Source organism: Dama dama, chromosome 9, assembly GCF_033118175.1.
Source record: "Dama dama isolate Ldn47 chromosome 9, ASM3311817v1, whole genome shotgun sequence".
NCBI classification, from domain to species: domain Eukaryota; kingdom Metazoa; phylum Chordata; class Mammalia; order Artiodactyla; family Cervidae; genus Dama; species Dama dama.
In genome coordinates this window covers 45,943,828-45,971,636 of record NC_083689.1, presented here as the reverse complement: position 1 = coordinate 45,971,636, position 27,809 = coordinate 45,943,828, and the positions used below count along the sequence as shown (strand labels likewise).

The 27,809-nt window shown below is 54.6% G+C and overlaps 2 protein-coding genes across 2 annotated transcripts; both read right to left on the bottom strand.

Annotated features, from left to right (window-relative positions):
• Positions 1-248: 248 nt before the first annotated feature.
• BSG (basigin (Ok blood group)) lies at positions 249-7,183 on the bottom strand. Its single transcript, XM_061151159.1, has 7 exons — positions 7,026-7,183; positions 2,443-2,599; positions 2,087-2,169; positions 1,557-1,970; positions 1,180-1,204; positions 970-1,036; positions 249-857 (listed from the first exon to the last, which is right to left on the bottom strand). The coding sequence occupies exons 1-6, from the start codon at positions 7,090-7,092 to the stop codon at positions 973-975; spliced, it is 810 nt and encodes a 269-aa protein (XP_061007142.1). The 5' UTR covers positions 7,093-7,183; the 3' UTR covers positions 249-857; positions 970-972.
• A 13,325-nt stretch (positions 7,184-20,508) lies between these two features.
• GZMM (granzyme M) lies at positions 20,509-26,114 on the bottom strand. The gene is made up of 5 exons (XM_061149388.1): positions 26,023-26,114; positions 22,485-22,644; positions 21,620-21,755; positions 21,212-21,475; positions 20,509-20,809 (listed from the first exon to the last, which is right to left on the bottom strand). The coding sequence occupies exons 1-5, from the start codon at positions 26,060-26,062 to the stop codon at positions 20,657-20,659; spliced, it is 753 nt and encodes a 250-aa protein (XP_061005371.1). The 5' UTR covers positions 26,063-26,114; the 3' UTR covers positions 20,509-20,656.
• Positions 26,115-27,809: the final 1,695 nt, after the last annotated feature.

Here is a 27,809-nt window from a genome sequence, read left to right as displayed (position 1 = left end):
CCAGGTTCCCTTTGAAGGACATAAACAGGCTTATTAGAAGGGCTGCTGCCTGGAGAGCCAGCGGGTATCTTCAGTTCTGCTGCAGGGCTCCTCCCGTCCCTTCCCACCTTTACCCCTCACCCAGCCCCCAGCACCCCAAGCATGCTCTAGTCTCAGCACGTTATAGTGCTCAGCCTCACCAGCTAAACCTCCCCATCTCCCGAGCTCTCCTGGTGAGCCCCAGGTCCGGCACAGACAGACAACAGAGGACAAGGACGAGGGTCAGACTTTATTGTGAGCAGGATGGTAGGGAGTGGGGCTCAGGCCCAGCACAGCAGCTCTGAGGCTATCGGCCAGGCTGCCTTCCTCCTGTGTGTGCAGACGGGGCGTTGGTGAGGGGGGTGCACTTAAGGCCGCCACGTGCTCAGACCTGCAGTGACCGACAGCACTGGCTCCACAGGGCAGGACACTTGGCCCGGCACACAGCCTGGGACCTTCCTGTGACCTTCCGGAAGGGCAGGGGCCTGGCTCCAGCCCAACCCAGCCCAGGAGCCTCAGAGATGGACCCGGGGCAGGAGCCTTCAGCCCTGCCCTGTGAATAGATCAGGACACCAACAGCCCAGGGGGCCAGTGGGGTGGGGGAGTGCAGCAGGAGCCTTACACAAACCTCATGAGGCCTGGGGTGCTCACGAGATGTCTAAACAAGAAAAGCAAAGCCCCTAAGGAACAGAATTCTACACATAGAAAACCCTACTTCAGTTTTTAAAGGAGAAAATGTGTAGTCTGAATGTATAACAGGGTCTGCTTTCGCTGGGGGGTTTCCACAGAGGGAAGAGCGTGGGGCTGTTCTCTGCGCTGCCTGTAGACTCATCCTGGTCCTGTGGGAAGAAGTGGGGACTCAGACCAGCCCGGGAACAGGGTCTCACCCCCGCCCTCACCCCCGCCCCCCCCCACCCCGCCCCAGCTGCCACGCCCTCCCCTCCCCTTCACCTCTCAGCTGGAGTTCCTCTGGCGAACATTCTTGTCTTTGTCATTCAAGGGGTTCCCGCTGCTCTTCCTGGGGACAAAGGAGTCCTTAGGAGATCTGGACTGCCCAGGTTCCTGCCCCCTGCTCCTTCCACCTCCTCTGTGCCCCACCTCTCCCCCTCCCGGCCCCCCCCCCCCCCCCCCCGCCCACCCACTCCCCAGCAGGGGACTTACAATGGAGCAGAGCCTGTGTCTTCATCTGAACAGAGCAGAGGCAGCCACATGCAAGAGAAGGGGCAGGCGTCAGGGGTTCCCCACACCGACCCCTCACTGGGTGGCCCTGACCCACAGCACTCTGCCCTCAGCCGCCCCTGGGACAGGCACCCTCGCATAGGCTGTCTGGGGTCTTGGTGGGAGGGGTACCCTAGAGCACCCCTGCAGGCAGGTGCCCGGCCCCGGCTGCCCCACCAGGCAGCCCAGTGAGGAGGAGAGAAGGACAGGTGAGGCCTCATGGGCCAAAAGACTCCCTGCCGGGGAAGGGGGCACATCCCCCGGAGAGGCCCAGGGTCCCCCACCCAGGAGGGAGTGGAGGGACTGTGGCACTGGCTCACCATCCAAGACCTCGTCCGGCTTCCGCCGCTTCTCGTAGATGAAGATGATGGTGACCAGAACAAGCACCTCGGCCACGATGCCCAGGAAGGGCCAAAGGGCAGCGAAGCGGTTGCGCACGCGCAGCGTGATGGCTGCCTGGCTGGTGCCCTCCAGGCTGGTACCGTTGCACACGTACGTGCCGGGGTCCTCCTTCAGGTCCACGCCGGGGATGTGCAGCTCCGTGCGGCTCTCCGAGGACACCACAAAGAACTTGCTCTGGGTGCCGTTGGTGATGACCTGGTCCCCGGACTCGCTCTTCTTGTACCACAGCCAGTAGATGATTGGCGGGAAGGAGTCTGATTTGCAGACCAGGACCACAGTCTCCCCCTCCGTGGCGTGCTCTGACTTCTTCACAGCCATGACGCTGGGGGGTCCTGCGGGGAAGAGGGCAGTCTGGAGCCTAATCCCTAGCCAGAGTTGGAGGTGGAGCTGCCCTGCCCCAGCCTTCAAGGTGGGATCTGCGCCTGCCCCCACTCTCCTTGGAGCCTACCTTTCACTTCCAGATCGGTGCGGCCCGCGTGCTCTGGAAGGAAGATGCAGGAGTACTGGCCTGAGCGGTCTTCTGAGTCCACCCTGCAAGGGGATGCAGGGAGCAAGGTGAGGTGGGCAGGTTCCCAGGGAGGAGGGACCACACCCAGGAGCCCTGGCCTGGCCGCCGTCCAAGCCCATCGCAGCTTCTGGAGCTGCTCCCTGCGGGGCCCAGGGCCCTGTGAGCCAGGAGCGGGGGACCCCAATCCACAGGAAGCACAAAGGGTCTTGAAGGTGGTGGAGTCTGGCAGCCGGGAACTTCCCTGGACCCTGGGCCTCAGCCATCTCCACACCCGTCTGTCTGGTGGTCCCACTCACTCATACTCCGTCTTCAGGTCAGGCAGGGTATCCTCCTTCAGCACCTTGCCCCCCTTCACCCAGCGGTGGCCCACAATTTCTGTGGCACTGTGATTCAAGGCACAGGTGAGCCGCGTTTTGGAGCCATCATCGTTTATGGTCGTCCAGATCCTGCTCCCTGGGCAGCCAAAGAGAGATGCGAAAAGCATCAGGAAAATCTGTCAGGAGAACCCATGGTGTCAGTCTGCCATGGGCCCCAGCCACCTCCACAGAGGAAGGGAGGCCAGGGCTAGTCCCCAGAGTCCAGAAGCACAAGGGCTCTGGAAGGTCCTCACCTGGGATCTGGGGCGGGACTCTGGGGGAACGGTCTTCACTGGCCGCGCCTCAGGTGTAGGGGGAGCAGCAGCACCCACCTCATGCCAGAACAAGGACCCAGACAGTGAGTGCTGGGTCTGCCCCTCTGGGTGGCCTGGTATGCTCCCCCCCTCCCCCAACCAAGGCAAGGCCACCGTGGGGGACAGGAGTGCTCAGGCCATGGGGCTGCAGCAGCCCAGCTGGATGTGCCTGCCTCATGGGAGGCCACACCTGCCACCAAGCCTCCATGCAGACTGTCCTGCCTGGACACTGGGCGATGCCCAGCAGCCCTTCCACTTAGTTTCCAGCCAGGCAAACCTCCCCATTTGTTACGACCTTCTCTTTAGGAACCAAAATGCGAAGCCACTTCAAACCAGATGGTCAGAAGCAGGTGGATGGTTCTAGAGAAGGGGACTGGGCTTGAGCTAGGGAAGGTCCCTTTGCAGTGACCAAGGCAGGACACTCCAGACCTCCAGGGAGGAGCCTGGAGGCAGACCAGAGGGGGACCCCTCTTGGGGGTCAGGCTGTGCCGCCAGGTGCTGACCTTCAGCCATGTCCACACCACAGCCCTTTCACGGCACTGGGAGCAGGCGTCCCGGGGACACTCCCGTCAGCCCCCTGGGATCCGTGGCTGCACGGGGCTCTCCCTGTGCCTGGGGACAGTGGACTTTGTAATAAAGCTGGCTGCCAGGTCATCCACCAGGAGGTGTCTGTTTCTCCGGAATGGTCACCCACACACACCCCCCCGACGTGTCCCTTGGAGAAGGCCATACTCCCAGGATGCATGTGCAGAATAAGCCAGCCCAGAGGCCTCTGGCATAAGGCAGAGCCCAGGGCTGAACTGGGACAGCTCAGCCAGCAGGAAAGCAGCCCAGGCTGCCATCCGGACCCCCGCTTCCTCACTGGGGTCACGGTGCCATCTGACAGCACAGACAAAGCATGAGAAGCTGGTGGCACGTTTGGAGATGGTGAAAACTCCAGCTGATGCCCAATACCCCAACCAGGGGCCGCCCTAAGAGCACAGTCGGCTCAGCCCACCACCCCCCACTCCTGTCAACACTGACTCCCAGCCTCCCAGAGACTGAGGCTTGAATCCCAGGACACACTTCACAGCTGGGCTGCCTTCGGCTTTAGGTCCTGGGTAGGCTGGCCGCAGGCTGATCCAGACCCCAGCTCTAGTTCCGGTTCAGGGGACACCAGCTTCCTTCAGGTGGAGGAGGGAGACCCAAGGGAGCCCGTGGACAGGACATGGGGACGGCCCAGCGGCGTCTCCTCCTGAGCGCCAGTCCTCACTGCCCCACCTCCAGCCACCTGCTGGCTTCCTTTAAAAGAGGACAGGATGTCTCAGAAGCCAGGCCAGCAAGGCCTGAAGCAAAGGAGGCCCCTCAGCAGCTCTGGGTGCCCCGTCCCGGGACTCTTCCACAGCAGCACCTGCACGCGTGTGCACACAGGTCGTGTAGGAGAATGCGCCCGGCCGGGCACAGGCCCAGGGACAGGCCAGCCTTCAGGTCTAACCACCCAGGGCAGCCCACAGGCAACCCAGGCCCCAGGCCAGGTGCTGACAGGCAGACAGGGGTGTGAGGCTGGATACCACCTCTGTGCCACTTTCGAAGGCTTGCCTCCAGTCACCCGTTTCTCTGTCAAGATTTCCCAAGATTGCAAAACCAGCAGCTTTGTGCAGAGCTGGGAGGTGAGTCAGGGCAGTAAGTGAGGCTGGCAACCCCCATTCTCCCAGACAGGCCCTCGGACTCAAGGAAGCAGCCAGGCAGGTCTTATGCAGGCCCCACCCTGCCTCCTCAGAGAGGAAAGAAGTGCCCCAGGCCACCTCCAGGTGGCAGCAAGGTGAGGACTCGGCTCTCAGAGAGGGGCAGGGCCCCAACCCCACCCAGGGCGGCTACAGAGGCCAGTGGGGGGCCACTTCCCCAACTGAGCCTGCAGGCCACCACCCCAGGCTTGGTCAGAGGGCTGCACGCAGGAAGGGAGTCACCCTACCCCCTCGAGTGACCTGCCCCATCCTGGTAGCCCATCAGCAGAGCTAGGTCCCTCCTGTGCATGTGTGTGGGGGGTGCAGTGGCTGCAGCCACCCATGGCCACCACGGAGAACGTGACACCTGCGACACTGACGGTCACCAGGACAGGGCCATGAAGAAGGACACCTCCCCATGCCCCCCAGGAAGCGCTGACGGGAAAAGCACACCTGACCCCCAGCCAGCCCAGCACCCAGGAGGCCCGGGCAGCACCCTCAGGACTCACAGGGGCTCTGATTAAAGGCAGCAGAGCCCAGGAAGGGAGAGCGCCTGACCCTCCTCCTCCTTTCCTGGCCATGTGACTGCAACCCACGTTCTCAAGTAAAGTCACCTTCATCTAAAAACAGCCACCCCTCCTCCGTGCCCACTCAGCAGCCGGGCCGGGCACAGCGCCAGGCAGGCCTTGGTACACATCCCAGAGGGAGCTCCTGGGACGAGGCAGACAGGAGACCACCTCTGGCAGGCCAGGCGGGGCTGCTCACCCCTCCACCCTGCTGGCGGGGGGCCAGTCCTTCACTCAAGACCCAGAAAGGGACCAGTGAGCAAGCCCCTGCCCATCCACTGGCTACACCAGGACCAGGGGACCCTGCACATCTGGACAGCAGGTCCCTCCCAGCAGGAACACTGTCCTGGGGCCTCAAGTGACAGAGGGCCTGGCTGACCTGGCCAGGAGAGGCAAACACTTCCACGAATGCCCTCACCCCGAGCAGAAAAAGGACACGGGACCCAGACTTTTCGGTCTCTGCCAGAGTCCCTGGAAAAGGTGGAAAGTGAAAACGGAGCACGAGGCACAGACACTGCCCCAGGGGAATAAACCAGGACTGACCTCCCACAGTACACGTGTGTGCGCGCGCGCGCACGCGAGCACACACACAAGCAGTCCACAGCGAAGGGTGATGGACTGCCAGAGGAACTGCCCTCTACAGAGGGCCTCCTACCCCACTGGCCTGCGAGGCCTGCACCTAGAGGGCACAAGCTGCCAGGGGCCCCACCCAGAGGTGGTCAATAAAGGGTCACTTTGATTATAAGGAAGAGGAAAGAGGTGGACTGAGATCCTGGATCTTAAAGTGGGTCAGGAGCAACCAGGGGAAGCTTCCCCAACATGCAGGCCCTCCCACACCCTAGGGCAGCTGGCACCCTGTTCAGAGCCCTGCTCAGAGCCCACCTGTTCCCGCATCCCCTGGGGAAGAGACCCAGACCCTGCCGGTTTGCACTTTGTTCTCCGTGTGCCGGTCAGTATAAATCGTTAACCCAGAACCAATTATGAAGCCTCGATCCACACAGGGGGAAAAAAAAAATCTGTCTTTCAGGCAGAGTCTGTGGGGCTTTCTCCGGAAAGGCACACCTTAACGCGTTTTCAGGCGAGCATTCTCTAAATCCAACATGCCCACCAAACAGGCTGCCTCTACCGTAAGCAGCTTGGCAAACAGAGCCTCGTTGGAGAGTCTGTAAAAACAGACGGTCCCCCTACACTTCCTGCTCTGAGTCGGGTGGCTCACGGTGACCTTGGAATACCTCCCCTCCCGGTCGGTGCCTCCGCTCCCATCCCCGTAAAAATAGGAGGGTGGACCACCGCCACCTCCTCCTGGGCCCTGAAATCAGACAAAACTGGAGGAGGTGGAGTGTCGGCCTCCCCACAAAGGTTTAAGTGTTCCAGCGACTCCTGGGCTAAGTGCACGGTCAGAGTGAGACACGGGACCTAAATCCTGGCAGGAATGCGACAATCCCTCCGGCCGAAAAGCCGGCCCGCCTCAGGGGCCGCCACGTGCCCGGGGACCCCGGGTCCCCTTGGGGACAAAAGCCCACCCACCTCCCGGATGACAGCCGGTGTCTGGGCGCCCGGGCTTCCCCTGCGCCCCACGCTCCAGCTCTCCGAGCTGGGAAGGCTCCTCATAAGCTGCCTCGCGCAGATGTGCTTCAGCTCGGAGACTCCCACCCACCGGGGCCTGGGTCTCCCCCTCACCCCGGGCCTGGGTCTCCCTCCACAAGCCGGATTCTACTCCCCTGGGGTCTTCCACCCTCCCCCAGGCGGGGTCTCCCTCCCCGGGACGAAGTCTCCTTCCCGGGTCCCAGGTTCCTCTCCCGCCCGGGCCGGGGTCTCCCTCGCCAGGCCGTGGGTCCCCCTCTCGCAGAGGCCAGGGTCTCCCCTGGAGCTGAAGGCGAGCCGCTCTCTGCCAGCTCGGACCACCGACAGGCTTCGCGCCCCCACCGCAAGATCCTGACCTGCCCCGAAGCCACCCTGGGCGCTCAACAGCACGAGCCCCAAGACCGCGATCTGACCAGCCGCCATGTCCCGCCGTCCCTCCGTCCCGGCGCAACCGCCTCCTGCAGCACTATAAGAACCCGGCAGTCGCCGGGCGCGCGCACGCAGGCGGCGTTGCGGGGCGGGGCACGCGCACGGTGACTCGCCACCACCTACGCACGAGCACGGATGCATGTACGCACACTCCTGCCCGGGCCGACTCGCTCTACGGAAGCCGAGTGGGCGGAGCCGTGTGAGCACCCGGGTGAGCCACGCCCTGTGTCCAGGGGCGTGGTTACGTTGCTAAGAAACGGGGCGGGACCTGCGAGGCTGGGCCTGGAGCCTCGCTTCTTTCTGGCTTGATTTACGCTCCTAGTAGTTAAAATGCTCAGTTTCTGTGTACTTTATTCCAGTGCAAAAAACTAAAAAAGCAGCGATGGTGGCGATGGGGATCACTGTGAACAGGTAGGCTGTGCCCTCTGGGTGAGATTGCCAGATTTAGCAAATACAAATAGCCCGACAGCAGTTACATTTGAATTCCAGTAATTTCGTAGTGTAAGTGTTCAGTGCAGTGTTTGCACACTGCTTTGCAAGGAAAGTATCATCATTTGTCCGAATCGAAAGTAACTGGTCGTCCTGTATTTGGCTGGACTGCATACCCTGAGGTGCCCGTGTTTTACGACAAATACTTTGAAAAATGACAAAAAAATTAAAAAATAGGGTATATAGTATATAGTCTTTGTGACTCTAGATTAGGTAATGGTTTCTTATGAATTCACCAAAAGCGCGAGCAAAAACAACAAGAAATCAGATAAATTGGAGTTCATCAAAATTAAAAACTTTGGGGAACTTTCCTGGTGGTCCAGTGGTTAAGACTCTGTGCTTGGGCTCTAGGGCACGCTGACTTCAGTAGTTGTAACTCTTGGGCTCTAGAGCATAGGTTCAGTAGTTGTGGTGCATGGGTTTTTTTGCCCCGAGAGATGTGGGATCTTCCTGGATCAGGGATCAGGGATCAAACCTGTTTCTCCTGCACTGGCAGGTAGATTCTTTACCACTGAGCCACATCAGGAAAGCCCTTAAAAACTTTTCTTTTTCAAAGAAGAAAGTGAAAAGACAATCCACCTGATGAAAGGAAATACTGGTAAAGCATGTATGTGATAAGGGATTTGTACCTAGAATATATAAAGAACACTTACAACTCAACTTTTTTTGAACTCAACTTTTTAAAAAAGTTTAAAAGAAGACAAATAACCCAATTGCAAAATAGAAGATCTGAAAACACATCTTTCAAAAAAAGACACCTAAATAGACAACATAAGCACATGAGAAGGTGCTCAGGGGCGGGCAAGTGGAAACCACAGTAAGACACCACTTCACACCCACTGTGAGGTCAGAAAATAACGAGATGAGGAAAGTGCAGGGCTGTGCAGGGCTGATGAGGAGGTGGAACGAACCGTGCTTCCATTCCTCTAAAGGTTAAATGAAGTGATAACTTAACCCAGCAATGCCAGTCCTAGATGTGTGCCCAGGAGAACTGAAAACTCAGGTCCACACAGAAACTTCCGCTGCAATGTTCACAGCACAATAGCAAAAAGTGCAACAGCCCAGAGCCCAGATGCTCATCAGTGGGTGAATGAATTAAAAAATGTGGTCCCTTCACACACCAGAACATCACTCAGCCCTGAAAAGGAGAGAAGCCCTCACACTGGCTACCACGTGGACGGACCCTGAGAACACGATGCTTAGTGAGAAAAACAGACACAGAAGGACACACAGGGTGTGATGCCACTGATTGGAAATGTCCAGAACAGGCCGATCCACAGACAGGGAGCGGGTTCCTGGTTGTCAGGGGCTGGGGGAGGAGATGGAAAGTGACTGCTGATGGGGACGGCGCTTCCTTGTGGAGTGATGGATCGTTCCTGGAATTAATTGCGGTAAAGTGTGCTCAACCCTGAATGCACCAAAACCCTTTACACCCGGATGGGTGAACTGTATGGTAAGTGGATCATCTCAATTAAAAAATGGGGTGATGTGGATCAGGAGGCCTCTTGGAGGTGATGACGTTGGAGGTGACCCATGAATGAGGAGGGGGCAGCAGCCAGGGAAGGGCTGAACTGTGAGTCTCGGGGCAGCCTTGTGGGGGGGTGATGGCGGGCAGCTGGGTGGGGCCAAAAGAGATGGGGGGTCAGCTGACAGAACCTGGGCTGGAAGGGCCTGGTAGAGGAGCCTGGACTTGCTGATATGGAGGCGGTGAAGGAGGGGAGGTGAGGACCCTTCCTGTGGCCAGCAGGGCCGGGGCCTGGGGCTGGCAGGCTCAGCGAGGCCACAGGGAGCGGTATGGAGACGGACGTGCTGGATGAGGGAGGCAGGCTGCCAGCTGGCCTCAAAGCACCTCCAGGCCCCAACAGAACTCTGGGCCCCCTGCCCACCCGGAGCAGGGCTGAGGAGATCTCCGGGCTGCCAGGAAGGCTCTGTTTTTGTCAATCGAACAAAGCCTCCCTGCAGACCTGGCTGTCCTGCACCCACTGGACCCCCTCTCTGCCGGTTCACGATGGTGGTCCCTGTCCCCTTCTGCTTCCAAGAAGAGTTTTTTCAGGATAACCCCGGCAGAGGTGGCCAGATTTAGCAAATAAAAACAGAGGACTCCAAGCTACACTGGAATTTCAGATCTTCCAAAAATCACTAATTATTCAGTATAAGTATATCCCGTGCACTGTCTGGTTTATACTTATATTAAAAATTATCTGTTGTCTGTCAGAAATTCAGATTTCACTGCAGCCCTGTATTCCATGGGCCCTTCCTGATGCCGGACCTTGGCAGCTGTAAGGGTAGAGAGCAGTAGGCAGAGACCTAACCACTGGACCACAGGGGCCAGCAGAGAGGGGCTGGGTTCTGAGTCCTTGCCTGCCTGGCTAGAACACAGAAGGTAAAGGGTAAAGTCCAAAGTTTATTGAAAATAAAAGTCCCTGCGGAAAGATCCAGGGGCAAATTCAGAGGGAGAGTCACTCCTTTGGGAAGTATTTAATTCTTCTATGAGTAGTGTTAATCTGTCAGTCGTGTCCAACTCTTTGCGACCCCATGGAATGTAGCCCACCAGGTTCCTCTACCCATGGGATTTCCCAGGGAAGAATACTGGAGTGGCTTGCTGTTTTCTCCTCCATGGGATCTTCCTGACCCAGGGATTGAACCTGGGTCTCCTGCATTGCAGGCAGATTCTTTACTGACTGAGTCAGGGAAGGGTGCAGTTTTCCAGGTCTTTGTCTTCTTTTTGGCCAATTGTATTGTTTTGATCCCTGACTGATTTGCCTCTGGACCCTCCCCTGGGTGCACAGGCACCCCTCAGTTAAGATGGCTCTCATAGCAGAGGCTTATGGGAGGGGTAGCAGGACTCCAATACTTTGGCCACCTGATGTGAAGAGAGGACTCATTGGAAAAGACCCTGAAGCTGGGAAAGATTGAGGGCAAAAGGAGTACAGGACAGCAGAGGATGAGTTGGTTAGATAGCATCACCAACTCAATGGACACGAGCTTGAGCAAACTCCAGCAGATAGTAAAGGACAGGGAAGCCTGGTATGCTGCATGGGGTTGCAAAGTGTTGGACACGACTTAGCGACTGAACAACAAACTACTTATTATGGGCTGGCATATCCCCTACCTTTCTGACCCCATGAAGGTTTCGCCCATGTCTAGTGTCTCCTTTTCCTCAAGGATGGGAAGTGTATGACCTCCTGATCTTTTATTAATAACAGAGCCTAGTCCCAATCTGTTCCCGCCATAAAAATGCCTGGTGTCTGGTTATTTACCCTATTCCTGTTGCTGTGTGTGTTTTTTTTTTAATTTTTAAAAAAAAATTTTTATTTATTACTTTTGGCTTCACTGGGTCATCATCACTGCTCAGGCTTTCTCTAGTTGTGTTGAGCGGGGGCTACTCTCTAGTTGTGGTGCACGAGCTCATTGCAGTTGTTTTTATTGTGGAGCATGGGCTCTAGAGCACATGGGCTTCAGTAGTTATGGTGCATGGGCTTAGTCACTCTGAGGTATGTGGGATCTTCCCAGACTAGGGATTGAACCCCTGTCTCCTGCATTGGCAGGCAGATTCTTTACTACTGAGTGACCAGGGAAGCCCTCCGTTAGTTGGTTTTTATGGAAAGGAGTCGGTCATGAATATGTTGTCTCCTGCTTTAGGAAATGTCATCAGGGGGCTGGTGATGCATGGACTTCTGGAGTTCATCTCCTCACCCCAGGAGGTGTGAACAGGAGGCCAGCTGTAAATACCTAGCTTGGGGCCTGTCTGTCTCCTGCCTCACTCTGACCCCATCTGTCAAAACAGCCGGTCTGGTCACCCTCTGTAACTAACTCCCCTGGTCCCTGGTCACTCTCTGCCCTCGTGGGCGCCCTGTGCTCCTCAGCCTGGCCTGGGCTTGCTGCCACACTCTGGTTGGCACTCAGCCGGTGCCCCTAACTGGCCATGGGAGGGTTTGATCCTCCCCGGATCCCCATCCTTCCCTGGTCTCTGGAGGCCTGAGGACGCCCTGGGAGGGGCCCAGAGACCCACAAACAGAAGGACAAGCGCAGCAGCCCCCCACCTCTGCTGAGTGCACAGACAGGCCTCTGCTGCCTTCAGCCAGACAGAGAGAAGCTAGCGCCAAACCCCGCCCTGGGGCCTGGCCCTACTGACCCTCCGGCCTTGTAGCCCTCACCTCCCCCGCAGCTTGGCTCCAGCCTCGCTGGCTCTGCTCCCGCCCTGAGCTCTGCCTGGGCAGTGTCTGCTGCCACCAGGCATGCCTTCCCAGGTCACTGCCTGGCTCCTTCCCACGTCGCCCTGGCCGCTCCCAGAGTTCTGGCCCCGGGCCTCACACTTGGGACTCCAGCCTCTGTCCAGTTTGCTTTGTTTGCAGTTTAGTTTGTTTGCTTTCTACTTTTTCCTACAAAACCTTTCAAACTCACAGATAAGGGGAGAGAAAGCAGAGTTATCATTTATCACACCCATCTCTCTGTGGCTAGGATGGTCCCAGCTTAAGGATTTATGTGCATTTTTCTGTGAGGGTGGAGTTTGAAATCCAACCCTCCCCCTGCGGTGACTGGCTAGGGTGTGGATTTTATCCTCAGGGCACTCAGGAGCCCTGGGAGGGATCTGAGTGAGGGAGGGATGTCTCCTGCTGTTAGACTGATCTGGGGTTCTGGTACGGGGTCGGGGTATGGGCAGGTTGGGAGGACCGGATGGTGCAGTGGGTTCAGTGGTTGCTTCCAGACCTGAGAATGGGGCCTTATTTGAAAAACATCTTTGCAGATGTAACTATTAATTAAAGGTCTTCACATAAGGACATTCTGGGTTAGAGTGGCCCTGAATCCTATGACCAGTGTCCTTGAGGAGACAGAAGAAGAAGGGCTTCCCTGGGGGTCCAGTGGATAAGTGTCCGTCTGCCAATGAGGAGACATGGGTTCAGTCCCCGGTCTGGGAAGATTTCACATGCCTCAGAGCAACTAAGCCCATGCACCTAGAGCCTGTGCTCGCAGCAAGAGAAGCCGCCGCAACCAGAGAGTAGCCCCTACTCAATGCAACTAGAGAAAGCCTGTGTAAAGCAGCAAAGACTCAGTAAGGCCAAAAATAAAAGTAAATAAATAAATCTTAAAAAACAAAAAAAAAAGGAAAGGCCATGGGAAGATGGAGGGACAGGCTGAGGTGATGTGGCCACAAGCCCAGGATGCCTGGAGCCCCGAGGAGCTGGAAGAGGCAGGAAGGACCCTCCCAAGAGCATGGTTTCTGCTGTGTGAGTGGCCTAGTTGGTCATGCTTTGTCTGAACAGCTCCAGGAGCTGGTACAGGGGGTCTGGTGGTTGATCCCTTTAGCGCTGGGGTTGACTAAAGTGTGCCGTGGGCTGCCCAGTTTGGGGGAACACCAGGCTGGGAGCCTGGGAGGCTCCCTGCAGGAGCGATTCCTGGCCCTGGACACACCCTGCAATCCAGCCTGGCTCTGGCTTTAAGGTTGGTGTGTGTGGGAGGAGGGGGACACACAAGGGAGAGGTTTACAGGCACCGCCGCCCTCTCACCTCTGTCCTCCCTGGAAAAGTGACAGAGGATAATCCCAGATGAACCCGGGCTTGTGATGGGGTGGCCTGGGGCTAGTGATCTTTCCTAGGGGGCAAGTTCCACGGGTGAAGCAGGATAAAGCAGAAATGAAAGCCTCTGAGAGTGAGAGTGGGTCCAGTCTCCCCAGCCGAGACTGCAGGTAATTCAGCCTTTACACAGTCGTGACTTGCCCTGTCCTGACCACCTGGGCTGCTGTCAAACAAAGACCTCCCCGGGCCACACGGGGGGCCGAGCTTCAAGGTGTGCTGGTGCTTCCTGGTTTCCTCAGGCCTGTTTGCTGATATGTCATCCTGAAATAAGGAGAGGAGTCTGTTTCTCAGGCTTGTTTTGAGATGTCCTCAAACGGCAGAGGAGTCTGGGGACAGCAACCCCACCCCCCACCCGCACCCCCCGGCTACCTGGATTCCCAGTCAAGACTTTGGCCACGTTTGCCTCCCCCACCCCTGCTTCTGTCGCTCCCTCCATCTCTGTCTCCTCCGTCTCTCTATCTCTCTCCATCTCTCCCTGTCTCTCTTTCTCTTTATCTCTCTTTGTCTATCTCTCCATCTCTGCGTCTCTATTTCTCTATCTCTCCCTCCCTGTCTATCTCTCTGTCTCTTTATCCCTTTATGTCTCCATCTGTATCTCTCTCTGTGTCTCTATCTCTCTGTCTCTCCTTCCCTGTCTCCTGCCTCTTTACTCTCTTTTTTTGTCTGTGTCTCCATCTCTCTGTCTCTGTGTCTCTCACATTTTCCCTGCAGAACCATGTCGGAGTAAGGACAGGCGCCAGCTTCACCCTAGGGACAGAGCAGGGGGCTGGGGTCCACAGGCCCCTCTGAGGTCAGTGTGGGATCCTCCCTGCAGTCTAGTCCCCCAAAGACTGACCTCAGCTTTCCTTCATGGCAGTTGTTCCTAGGTCCAGGGCCAGCTGGGGCCTGACTGTCAAGCTGCCTGTTGCCATCTGGGCCCAGGTTCTGGGACAGATGCAGCTGCTGCTCCAAGGGCTGGCTGTGGGGCTTGTTTCAGGAAGCTCTTTCTCTGCAGGGTTCCCTCCCCCCACCCCAGCTGTCCAGCTGAGAACAGAGTCCCTGGTCTAGCCCTCTGCCCACCTGGCAGTGGTGGTCTCAGCCCCCCAGTGCCTCCTGCTGCAGGTGCCTCACCCCACCTCCCAACTCTTGAAACCCCTGGGCTCCCATCACTGGGGGTGGGGTGGGGCCCAGCTGGGCGGGAAGGAACCTCTGTGGTGACAGATAAGCTTCCTCTCACCAGGGTGCTGGGCTTCCAAACACCACCCACCTCCATTGATCTCCGTCCTGCTGGAGTCACCCCAGGTCCCTGCCCAGGACGGCAGGGATCCCTAAAACCACAGCTCCCGGTGGCCCTGGTTGGGGTGCGTTGCTGAGATTCCTCTGTCAACTACAAAATGTAGTCACCACCTGAAAATAGAGAGTTGTGTTATTTTATTTGGTGGAAATGTTAGGACTTCAAGCCGGGGAGGCAGCATCTCAGGTAGCACGGAGGAGGCCAGGGAAGGAGTCAGGATTATAGGAGTTTGCCACAATGGGGGCAGACAGTCAGAACTTCAAAGGATTACTGCTAATTAAGGAAAATCAGATACCTCAAGGAATTTAACGCTCTTCTCCACATGAGAAGATGCAAGAGTTTGGGATTATTGACGTCATTCCCTTCATGCATCTCAGCTACCTGGGGGCAGCATCCTGTCCTTTTGATTTCTCACATGCCCCCTCCTGCAGCTCCTCAGCAGTCACCAAGGGGGTTGGCAGCATCTCCTGGATCTGACTCGCAGGCCTTGTTTCCCTTTTGGGAACCTCATTCACATTTGGAGGTCCGAAATCGCTGAGGGATATTACATCCTTGGTTGTTGATGCCGCAGGCGAACTGCAGGATAGTGGTGGCCAGACGGAGCAGCCACGGACCCGCAGCAGCCAAGGGTACAGGCACAGCCCACGTGTCCATCGATGGATAAATGGGACAAATACCACGTGGTCCCTCCACACCCCCGAGCATCCCTCAGCCCTGAAAAAGAGAGGAGCCCTGACACTTGCTACCACGTGGACGGACCCTGAGAACACGATGCTCAGTGAGAGAAGCCAACACAGAAGGACACGCAGGGTGTGATTCCACTGATGGGAAACGTCCAGAACAAGCAGGGACCATGCACAGGGCCATTCGTGTCAGCCCAGGAGGTGGGAATGTCGCTGTTCTCTGCAGGGGCTTCAGCTTTCCTGCAGGCAAGTAAATGCACACAGGAAAGGCTGGTGCGTCCCACGGGCTCAGGCTCTGGGCCCTCTCCCTCTGCAGGTGGGCAAGCGTGGCATTCATCTTGCAAAGTCCCAAACCTTTGAAGACAATCGACGTCCATCCATCCATAATGGGACTCCCCCACCCTGTACTGCTGATATGGGGGGGTCACCCTTTGTGGGATGTCCTGAGTATTGCAGGGTGTGGAGCCACACCACCTGCTTAATGCCGGATTTCCAGGTCCTGGGACCACAGATGTCTCTGGGGCAGAATCACCCCCAGTGAGACCCCCTGGTCTATGGGAGAGAATAGATGTGAGGGGGGTGCATGATGGAACCCCCATGGAATGGCATGGATGGCCCACTTCTCCCTCTGCTCCACACTTGGCCAGGTGGGAGCACTGCCACGCTCAGTGTTGAGGGGAGGACTGGACACAGCCCAGAAACCTTGGGGGGTACAGCAGACAGGACCTACCTCAGGGATGGGAACCCAGAGGTAGGAACCTTGTTGGGGTGTGGGCTTGGGGGATCCTGTTGTGTCGACCTGGGAGCTTGAGTACAGTGGTGTTTTGTTTGCCTGGGGTATTTGTCAAGCACCCAGCAATCCTCCAATGCCCAGAGGACACCATCATGCAGTTTTAATTCAGTTCCGACCCTTTCTGCCTGGAGTCAGTGCAGAACCCACAGCTTAAGGGCTCAGCCCACAGCCCTGTCCCCCTTCAAACCAGCCCTGAGTCCTCTGTGACCCGGAGCTGCTTACCGACCTGTGTGTCGTGGTTCCTGCCACCCCTCTCCCTGGGTCTGACCAATTTGTTATAGCAAACAAATGGCACCTAATTAAACTTAAAAGCTTTTGCACAGCAAAGGAAACTATCAGCAAAACAAAAAGAGAGCCCACAGGATGGGAGAAAATATTTGCAGATGAAGTGACCCACGGGGATTAATCTCCAAAATATACAAACAGCTCATGCAGCTCAGTGTCAAAAAAAAAAAAAAACAAAACACCCCCATCAAAAAAAACAAGCAAAAGACCTAAACAGACATTTCTCCAAAGAAGACAGATAGATGGCCAATAGGTACATGAAAAGATGCTCAACATTACTAATTATCAGAGAAATGTAAATCAAAACTACAGTGAAATATCACCTCACACCAGTCAGAATGACCATTGTTTAAATGTCTACAAATTACAAAAGCTGGAGAGGGTGTGGAGAAAAGGGAACCCTTTGTCCCAGAGTTTTAGGCACAAAAGGTGTCTAGCTTGGTCCCTCCTGTCCTGGATGTGAACTCAGGTGGTTGAAAGAGGCTCATTAGGAGGGTTTTAGGAGCCCTGTGCCAGGACAGGATTTCGCAGTTTGGTTTGTGGAAAATCACCAGCTGTTGTGACCTGGGTGCGTTCTGTACATAGGTGACACCTCCATAAACAGTTAAAGGTTAACAAGGCACTTGCCCCTGCAGACCCATCAATCTTGGTTTGGGTTATCCAGTCCCGAGAAAAACATCAGAGAAAAAAATAGCTCCACGGAGGGATGCTCTCCAAAACCCCTGACCTGTGCCCCCACCCCCGACTGCCCCAGCCATTGAAAGAGGCACAGCCCAGGGGAATCCCAGAGAGGCCTGAACATCACAGGGGGCCCCAAAAAGTCCTGGGGCCAAGAGAATGTCAGAGAACCCAAGGAGAGGTGAATAAAGTATGGGCTTCGGTTGATAATAACTTATCAAGATTGGTTCATTAATTGTGACAGCTTCCCCAGTGGCTCAGATGGTAAAGAATCTGCCTGCCAATGCAGGAGACATGAGTTTGATCTGATCCCTGTGTTGCAGGAAGGGGGACCCCTTCCAGGGCCTGAAACTGGACTCTTGTCTAACACTTGGAAATGAATTGTCCGAGGAGACACGTGCTGACAAAGCAAGATATTTTATTGGGAAAGGGCTCCCGGGCGGAGAGCAGGACGGTAAGGGAACCCAGGAGAACAGCTCTGGCTCGCTGTCTGGGGTTTTATGGTGATGGGATTAGTTTCCGGGTTGTCCTTAGCCAATCATTCTGACTCAGAGCCCTTCCTGGTGGTGCAGGCCTTGTTCAGCTGAGATGGATGCCAGAGAGAAGGATTCTGGGAGGTGGTCAGACACTTGGTGTCTCCTTTTGACCTTTCCTGAACTCTTCCGTTTGGTGGAGGCTTATTAGTTCCGTGTTCCTTACGAGGACCTCCTGTTGTAAAACAACTCAGATGAAAATGATTACTATGGACAAATGCAAATGGTTACTATGGTGCCTGGCCAGGGTGGGCAGTTTCAGTCAGTGTGCTTCCTCTAATATCTGGATCAGGAAGATCCCCTGGAGGAGAAAATGGTAACCCACTCCAGTATTCTTGCCTGGGAAATTCCATGGATGGAGGAACCTGGTGGGCTACAGTCCATGGGGTCACAAAGAGTCAGACACGACAGAGCACCAGGCACATCATAATAAGAATCTCGTCAACTGAAGGGGAAGGAACACTTGGAAGCTTGGTACTCTCTTCATTGCTTTCTGTAAATATAAAACTGTTCCAGGGACTTCTTTGGTTGTCTAGTGGCTAGCCTCTGCGCTCCCAATGCAGGGGACACAGGTTTGATCCCTGATGGGAGAACTGAAATCCTGTATGCTGCATGGTGTGCCCCCCCCCTCCAAAAAAAAAAGACAGATAAAAGAACCTTTAGCAATTTAAAAAAGAAAAAAGAGTTGAGTAGATTCCTTCCTCCTCCTCCTTCTGTCCTTCCTTTTCTCTGGCTCTGAAATAAAGACATAAGCGTTTCCTAAAGCGTCTTACCACCTTGCAGGAGGCCTGGAACTCGCAGTGCTCCGAAGACAGGAAATTCTGCTGCATCACCAGGAGAGAAAAGCCATTGCCTTTCTGATGGGCAAACTCACCTTCTGCACTTCCTGACTGCGGTCTTTCCTGCTCAGAACACCCTTGGATGAGCACGGAAGGCACCGCCAGAGACAGTTGCTTCCTGGGAAAAATATTAGGTGGAGGAGAAGAGATGATTTTCTCTCCTGAGTGGCCTTTTGTCCCTTTAACTTCCTGCCCATGTGCAGTAATAGCTACGCAAAATCTCGATTCGAGACAAGCCTGCAAAAAGTGAGAGATCGTCTGGGGTTGGTGGTGTGGATTCCACAGGGCTTGGGTTGCTCATGTGCATGTCTTGCTGTCAGAGCAGCAAACCCTTGATTGAGATTTGTGAATTTCCCTGTGTGGGAGGGAGGGAGGGAGGGAGAGATGGGCCTGAGTAAGTCCTGCGCACCCGGCCTTGGCCCCACAGGGCAGTGTCTGGGGGCTCCTCAGGGAGGCTGCCACCTACATGAGACGCACCAGCAACAAAGCCAGATGGGCAGATGAACAGTGGGGGAAGAAGCAATTCAGCTACTCCTGGGAGAACCCGCATGGTGGGAGTGGGGTGGGGGGCTGGGGGGGGCAGGCACCTAGATGTTTGGTGTGCGGTTATTTCAGCGTGGCTATTTGTTTGAGCATTTTCATATTAAAAGCAGAAGATTCTGCCAGAAAATAGCAGTTTTCTCACACTGTTCCACACAGAGTCCATCAGCAGACGGTCCAGCAACTTCTCTCTGCCTCATCAGAGCACACTCAAGAGAACCAAAAATACATCCACACATGCCTTTGCACCTGTGGCCACAGTAGCCATGGTGGAAACAAGCTAGGTGTCCATGGACAGGTGAGCAGACATGCACACACGTGTCCCTCCACACATGGGGCATCCCTCAGCTCTGAAGAGGAGAGAAGCCCTGACACTCGCTACCACGTGGACGGACCCCGAGAACACGATGCTCAGTGAGATAAGCAGACACAGGACACACAGGGTGTGATTCCACTGATGGGAAACGTCCACAACAGGCCGATCCACAGACACAGAGAGTGGGTTCCTGGTGATCAGGGGCTGGGGAGGGGTAGTGTTGCTTTTGGGGTCCTGGAAAGATCTGGAACTAGATAGAGATGCTGGTTGCACAACCCTGGGAATGCACTGAAAACCCCTGAATCACACACTATTTAAAAGGGTGAATTGCATGGCATGTGAATTATATCTCAATATAAGACAAACTGAGATCATGGCATCCGGTCCCATCACTTCCTGGCAAATGGATGTGGAAACAATGGAAACAGTGACAGACTTTATTTTCTTGGGCACCAAAATCACTGCAGATGGTGACTGCAGTCATGAAATTAAGATGCTTGCTCCTTGGAAGAAAAGCTATGACTAACCTAGACAGCCTATTCAAAAGCAGAGACATTACTTTGCTGACAAAGTTCTGTATAGTCAAAGATGTGGTTTTTCCAGTAGTCATGTATGGATGTGAGAGTTGAACCATAAAGGAAGCTGAGTGCTGAAGTATTGATGCTTTTGAACTGTGGTGTTGGAGAAGACTCTTGAGAGTCCCTTGGACTGCAAGGAGATCAAACCAATCAATCCTAAAGGAAATCAGTCCTGAATATTCATTGGAAACACTGATGCCAGAGCTGAAGCTCCGATACTTTGGCCACCTGATGCAAAGAACCGACTCATTGGAGAAGACCCTGATGCTGGGAAAGATTGAAGGCAGGAGGAGATGGGGATGACAGAGGATGAGATGGTTGGATGGCATCACTGACTTGATGGACATGAGTTTGAGCAAGCTCCAGGAGTTGGTGATGGATAGGGAAGCCTGGTGTTCTGCAGTCTATGGGGTTGCAAACAGTTGGACACAACTGACTGAACTGAACTGAAAGACAATGGTGGTGGTTGATGGTTTAGCTGCTAAGTCATGACTGACTCTTGTGACCCCATTGATTGTAGCCCACCAGGCTCTTCTGTCCATGGGATTCTCCAGGCAAGAATACTGGAGTGGGTTATCATGCCCTCCTCCAGGGGATCTTCCCAGCCCAGGAATGGAACCCAGGTCTCCTACATGGCAGGCAAATTCTGAGCCACCAGAGAAGCCCACTAAACACGGAACCAAAGTCAATAAGAGAAGGAAGGAGATTCGGGGGCCTTTCTCTGTGTCTCCTTCTGACCCCCGGCGCCCCCGGGCCTTGGCAGCGGCTGGCCCTCCCATGCAACCTGAAAAGTGCAACCTGTTTTGTAGGTGGCAAACCAGAGGTCCTCAGCCCGCAGGAGGCTCAAGCAGTTTTATTATTACGGTTTATTGGTCCCCTGATACATCTGGGCCCCTGGCTGCCCTGCTGCAGGATGCTCCTTGGAACACGGAATCAGGGCCACCTCTGGAGGGTCAAGGTGAGGGAGGTGGGCCGTTAGTGGCGGAGGACCTTCTTGATCCAGGGCATGTAGGGGGCCACGGCGACAGCCACGGGGGGTTTGAAGATGTCAGTGCATTCCATGGAGCTGAAGGACAGGATTCCGGCCACTTGGCCTCTTCTGCACACCACAGGCCCGCCTGAGTCCCCCTGTGGAGGCAACAGAGCACCAGTCACCTCCTGATGAAGGGGGCTGGTTATCCAGTGGGAGGGGATGGGAGGCTGATTCCAGGGCAGAGACCCCCATCTCCCTGCTCCCTCCCTTCCCCCACCTCCTTTAGTCCCTTCTCAGTTCCTTTCTTGCCTGGTAACTCTCTCTGTGCCTTCTTCCCACCCCAGGGCCTTTGCACATTCTCCATCCATGCCCTGATATTTCTGGGTGCTGGAGTTCAAAGCCTAGCTCTGCCACCCACTGTGTGACTATGGGCAAGCTGCTTAGTCTATCCGTGCCTCAGTTTCTGCACTTGAGAAGTGGGTACCTGGTCCTTCCCAGCTTCAGGACCCCCAGGGAAGGGAGGCTGGCCTGAGCGTCCCTACCCCCAGCACCCGCACCTTGCAGGGGGCCTGGCTCTTGGAGTCAGCTGCCAGGCAGATCATGTGGGGGCTGATGGTGCCGTTCCAGAACCGACTGTTGTTGCACATCCTGGTGTCCAGCACACGCAGATCCAGCTCCTGCAGCACCTTGGCCAACTGCCCAGGCTGGTGGGTCAGGCCCCAGCCGGCCACGCTGCAACGGGTGCCTGCGGCCACCTCCTGGCGCCCTCGGGGCAAGGCCAGGGGCTGAATGGTCTTGCTGTGCTTCACCTTCCCATCCAGCTATAGGGACAGGAAGAGGCAGATGAGTAGGTGAGGGGACACTGGGGGAGGGGCACACAGGGAGAGGGGCAGTGGGAAGGTGAGTCTTGGGGAGGGGCATCAGGGGAGGGGACCTGGAACTACCATTCCTCCCACTGGCAGCACCTTTAGCAGCGCGAGGTCATTCTCCAGATGAGGGACTGGCTTGTGTTTGGGGTGCAGGACCACCTTCTTGATGCGGTAGGTAGGACTGGGCTCTCCCAGCACATGGAGTCCCAGCACAAGCCTCAGCTGCTGCGTCCTGGGGGCGGCAGGGTTGGGGTGTAGGGGGGCGGCAGGGCCTGGGTGTGAGCCCCAGCCCTCCCAGGCTCTGGACCAGGGGCACTCACTGTCCTGCACCACCTCACCGGCTTCTTTCTGCAGTCCTTCCCCTTCCCCTGCCCAGTCTGGTCTTCTCCCTGCCTCCTCCAGGAAGCCTTCCCTGCTCCTGCCTCACCCCAGACTCCTGTCTAGCTGCCTGAAGGCTGTCTCCTTTCCATGTTTTCAGTCACTTGAATCAACAGACCCCCTTTGATTACTTCTCCAGGTTTGATCTACAGTCTTTGTTACTGGCCAGTCCGGAGGTAGGACGGCTCTGGGATGGGTTTACCTGGGTTTCACAATGGCATCATGCACCCAGGTTCCTCTCTGTGTTGGCCCTGCCACCCTCCTAGGGCAGCTCTGTCCCTGTGGCCACAGGTGGGAGACACACTCCTGGGTGTCACAAGAGGCCCACCTCTGTCCATTTGGAAGGTGCTTTTCTGTAGCAAATAAGCTGCCTTCAGGAATCCTCGCAGCCTAATGTCACAAGCACACACATAAGGTTGCTGTGATGTACTCTCGCCTCAGCAACCACTGCAGAGGGGAAGGGGACTCTCTCACAGCACTACAGTTGACTTAAATCTCTCCGGACCCACTTCCTGGTGAGAATGGGGAAACCAGGATAGGTCTGGGGACATCTGGTGTGATGGGGTGGGGCTGGGTCACTCACGGCTGGGTCAGGCAGTGGGCAGCTGTCAACACCCAATTTTGGTTCAGGAGCACCCCGCCACATTGGTGGCAGCCAGACTTCTGCAGCGAGACCATGTATGGGCGTGAGTGGGGGACAGCGTTTCGACCCCCAATGATGTGGGTCTCAAAGGTGTTGCCTCCTGGGGAGAGGGAGAGAGAAGGCCAGGTTAGGATTGGGTGCCCCACCCCTGACCTGACACTCTGACTCCAGCTCCAGGGCCCTGGATGGAATGTTCTGGAATTAGACTATGGGGCTGGTTGCACAACTCCAAATGCACTAAAATTCTCTGACTCGTACCCTTTAACTGGGTAAGTTGCATAGTATGTGAATGACATCTCAATAAAACTGCCATAAAAATTGTTCTAAAACCAATCATGGGGACTTCCCAGTGGTAAAGACTCTGCCTTCCAAAGCAGGGGACGAGGATTTGATCCCACATGCCCCAGGATGTGGTCAGAAATTTTTTGAAAAATTGTAAATTAAAAATGATTGATTAAAAGCATTTTAATGTAAATTAGCTAAGAAAAATCTACCTGTGATTCCCCATTATGCTTTAATTTTTTTTTCATGCTTTAATTTTTAAAATCTATTTTTAAAAATTTGGGCCATGCTGCATGGCATGTGGGATCTTAGCTCCCTGGCTAGGGGTCAAACTCATGCCCCCTGCAGTGGAAACACAGACTCCTAACCCCTGGGCCACCAGGGAAGTTCCTCCTTCATGCTTTAAACATCCAAACTCCTCATGACCCACAAGACACACCTTAGCTGACCCTGCTTCCTTCACACTTGCCCCCATCCCCTCAGCACTCCGGTCTCCCTGCTGTTGATGGATGGATGATGGATGAGGATGGATGGATAACGGATGGATGGATGGATGCATGCATAGAATGGAAGGAAGGAAAGAAGGAAGGGAGAAAGGATGATGGGTGGGTAGTGGGAACCCCTATCCTGCTGCGTCACCAGTTGATCACAGTGAATCTGGCTGGACAACAATCCAGCCAGGACAGCATGGTGGGATACCCACCATCCCACCCAGCCTGCATCTCAAGCTCCCAGGTGCCATTTGTGAATAAGTGTATACAATCTGGGGAGGCAGCCAGCAGGGGCTGAAATTCCAGCTCCATCCCTCCCAGCGGGGTGATCCTGTGGAGGCTGCCTCACTCCTGCGGCTGTGGTTTCCTTCTCTGCACTTCCTGGGTGCTGCTGGGGAGCAAACAGCCTGCACCTGTCCCACGTGCTGTGAATCCAGCTCCACCAGAGCCCCATGGTCGCCCCCAAGACAACAACCAGGCGCACATGCGCGACCTCACCCTGGAGAGGCTTGGTGGGATCCACCATTAAGGGGCGAACACAGCGCCCCTCCGTGGTTCCTCCGGAAAATGCATCATCCGAGCCCAGCCTGAGGACCTGGGGGAGATGGAGACGCTGCCAGAGCATAGGGGACCGAGGACAGCAGGACGACTAGGTCCTGCTCACTGAGGACACCGTGCGGATAACTGTAATGAGGTCTGTAGGTGAGCTGAGGGGAAGGATGCTGTGAATCCACCCGTCCTATGAAAGGATGGCCTGTTCCCAGCACACACACATATACGTACACACACATACGTGCACGCACACACACATGTACGTACATGCACACACACATATGTACACGCACACACACATATGCACATGCACACACGCACATACATGCCAAAGCGTTTACGGGTGAGGGGCAGTGCATCTACAGCTCACTCTCAAATGGTTCAGAAAAAAATGATAAACACATATTTGTATTTTGTATGCACACCAAGGGGTGGGGTAGGTTGGGGGGATGATAAGGCAATGGAGGCAAAATGTTTACCACCGAGGGATTAGGGAGGAGAAAAGGAAAGTTGTCTGCAGGACTCTCCTGACATCTCTGTAAAAGTGGAAAGAAGTCAGAAGGAAAAAAATGGGGTGACTTTCCTAGTGGTGCCAAGGCTAGGACTCTGTACTTCCAGTGCAGGGGGCGTGGGTTTGGTCCCTGGTGAGGGAACTAGATCCCACATGCAGCAACTAAGAATTCACATGTCAAAACTAAAGATCGTGCTTGCTGCAACAAAGATTGATGATCTTGCGTGCCACCAAAGATTCGGTGCAGCCAAAATAAACACATTTTTCTTTTTAATTCAAGAAAGGAAAAGAACCTCACATCTGCCAAGCCTTGCCCTTGCCCTCAGGCTTCACTCAGAAGAAGTCATGACAACCATATGGAGATGAAACTGACAGACCCTCGGTCACCCAAGCTGTGAAACCGTCCCCAACAGCAAGTCCCATCACCCCAGGAAGAAGCCCCAAACTGTTAGCAACCCACTTCACACCTTTTTTTTTTTAATGGTTGCTTTTGCTTTTTTTCACTTTTTTTTTTCACTTTTTAAAAAACTGATGTATAGTTGATTTACCATGTGTTAGTTTCAGGTGTATAGCATATATATATATATATACACATATACATGTATATTATATATATATTCATCCCTGGATCGGGAAGATCCCCTGAAGGAGGGCATGGCAATCCACTCTAGGATTCTTGCCTGGAGAATCTCATGGACAGAAGAGCCTAGCGGGCTACAGTCTATGGGGTTGTGAAGAGCTGGACATGACTGAACGACTAACACTTTCACATTTATATTCTTTTTCAGGTTCTTTTTCAATTTTAGGTTATTATAGGATATTGGGTATAGTTCCCTGTGCCAGAAAGTAGAACCTTGCTGTATGTTTTATATATAGTTGTGGTTATTTAGTCACTAAGTCACGTCTGACTCTTTGTGACCCCATGAGCCCCCCGGCTCCTCTGTCCATAGGATTTCTCAGGCAAGAATACTGGAGTGGATTGCCAGTTTTTCTCTGGGGGATCTTCCCGACCCAAGGATCAAACCCTCGTCTCTTGTGTCTCCTGCATTGGGAGGCAAATTCTTTACCACTGAGCTACCTGGGAAGCCCTTAATATATAGTGGTATCTGTTAATTCCAAACTTCTAATTTATTCCTTTTTTTTTTTTCTTAATTTAAAAATTTTTGGCCATCCTGAATGGCTTGCAGGATCTTATTTCCCTGACCAGGGATCAAACCCATGTCCCCTGCAGTGGAAGCCTAGGGTCCCAACCAGGGGACCGCCCGGGAAGTCCCCCACCCCATTTTAAATTTTTTAAAAAATATTGTTGGAGGAAAGTGAAGCTCCCTCCCTGCCGCCCCGCTTCCTGCCCTGGAGCCTCCTTCCAGAAATATTTCATCAAAGGGGAACAGGCTCAGAATAGAAACCCCCAGGATGGCAGGCATCCTTGGCCCTTTGCTTTTTGCTTTCCCCACAATCTCTTTTCGAGGCTGTTTCATGGACAGCCATCTTGTGCTCTGGGGGCCACTGACATGTTTTCAGTGAGTCCTGTCTGGGGACAGGGAAATTGTATCCAGTCGCTGTTCCTTCACCCCCCTGCCCTGCCCCTTGCCATGGGCCCCGGGTGCCGCAGCTCCGGCCTTAGTGTCCCCACCTCGCTCACCTGCCCACAGGGCTTCCAGGACCATCAGCAGGAGCAGCATCTCGGATCGGGGGCCTCCACGGTTCTGGCCCCGAGCCCCAGCACAGTTCACACCCAACCTTCCTGTGGGGGAGGGAGGTGACATTCACAGCTCTGGCTGATTCCACATCACCCCCAAGTGTTTCTGAAAGATATGCACTCTTTGGAGACAAAACCCCGTCACCATGATCACACCTGAAAAATTTACAGGAAACCCTATTGAGCATCTATTATCCCATCATGTTCCACCTCCCAGCTCACTGGTGGTGTTGTGTGGTTTCAGCTCGATCATTTCCTTGCCCTGTTGTCTCATTGTGGCAAAATACACACACCATAAATGCAGCACCCTAATTGTATTTAAATGCACAGCTCATGGCATTAGGTACATTCATGTTGTCATGGGATCACCCTCACCATCATCTCCAGAACTTCCTCATCTTCCCAAACTGAAGTTCTGTCCTCATGAAACACTGACTCCCCAGTCCCACCCCCAGCTTGTGGCCCCACCAAATACTTCCTGTCTCTGGATCTGACTCCTAAAGGGACCTCCTGTGAGTGGAATCAGTGTATGTCCTTCTGGATCTTGTTTCTCTATTATGTTCTCAAGGTTCATCCATGGTGTAGCAGGTGTCAGAATCTTTCTTTTTAAAGGCAGAATAATATTCTAGCATGTGGAGGGACCACATTGTATTTATCCATCATCTGTGTGTTTACCCCTCCATCTGTCCATGGATATCTGGGGTCTTTTAGATTTTGGCTATTATGAATAAAGATGGTATGCACACTCATTTGTTATGAGCACCCTGGGGCTCCTGCAAGTCTAAGGGTCCTAGCCAGGCTCATCTGGGTCCTCCCTCTTTCAGTCCACCCTTCTCCTTGCAGCCCTCAACACCATGGGAACCAGACCAGCCAATCAGCACTCCTTGTACCCTCTGGCCATAGAGATTGGTTCTAGGCAGAGGACCAATCTAAACACTGCACCAGTTCAGTGAAGACAAGGGCCCATGTTTCTTCTGGAACTTTCCAGAAACAGCCTTCACGCTGCTGGACTTGGGAAGATACCAGCCTGGGGGTGAGACCAGGGTGAGAGGCATCTGCCTGAAAATGAGGAAGCTGACCACATGCTTGGTGCCTGAAGCCACATGCATTTACTCTCTCTTGGGGCAAACATCCACATGTGGGCCAGGCCAGTTCTTCTGCGGCTCCAGAGGAGAATCATTTCCTGCCCTTCCAGTCTAGAGACACAGATGCCGGGGGTCAGGGCATGGTTTTTGGAGCTGCTCTTCTGCTGACCACAGGTTGTGGGAAGACTGAGAGTCTGGGCTGGAGCCAATGCTGTGCCTGAAACCCCTGCCCACCAGTCATGGAAGTCACACTTGAGTCAGTGTGAATCTGGTTTTCCTCTCCTGTGATACTCAAAGGGTCGGGATAAATATGACTTGGCTGAAAAATGGGTCACAGAGGCAGACAGGCTCATCCTGGTACTGGCTCTGCAGCAGGGGCCTACTGTCCACCTCTCCTTCAGTAGCATCTGGCACACAAGTCTCTGGAGCCATTTTCACATAGGAGGGTGTTGAGGCCAGAGTTAGGTTTAAGAGATATGGGTATTTATAGTGTGTTCACATGTCCAACCTTGTTTAATCCTCCTAATGACCCCAGGAAGCAGGTTTTGTTAGTATTTGGGGCTGGGAGAGGGGGTTGTTCATCAGATTTACCAGGTAAAAATAACAGGGTAACAGCTTATATTTGAGTTTCAGATACACGAGTAA

What these genes read in the sequence shown, in the direction of transcription:
- BSG (XM_061151159.1), bottom strand. Translation starts at nt 7,092, where the DNA reads ATGGCGGCTGGTCAGATCGCGGTCTTGGGGCTCGTGCTGTTGAGCGCC. An exon ending in GCCGGACGAGGTCTTGGATG is followed by an intron (nt 1,205 to 1,556) that starts GTGAGCCAGTGC and finishes TGCTCTGTTCAG; the next exon opens with ATGAAGACACAGGCTCTGCT. An exon ending in GACACAGGCTCTGCTCCATT is followed by an intron (nt 1,037 to 1,179) that starts GTAAGTCCCCTG and finishes CTTTGTCCCCAG; the next exon opens with GAAGAGCAGCGGGAACCCCT.
- GZMM (XM_061149388.1), bottom strand. Translation starts at nt 26,062, where the DNA reads ATGCTGCTCCTGCTGATGGTCCTGGAAGCCCTGTGGGCAG. An exon ending in ATGACCTCGCGCTGCTAAAG is followed by an intron (nt 21,476 to 21,619) that starts GTGCTGCCAGTG and finishes CTGTCCCTATAG; the next exon opens with CTGGATGGGAAGGTGAAGCA. An exon ending in AGAGCCAGGCCCCCTGCAAG is followed by an intron (nt 20,810 to 21,211) that starts GTGCGGGTGCTG and finishes TTGCCTCCACAG; the next exon opens with GGGGACTCAGGCGGGCCTGT.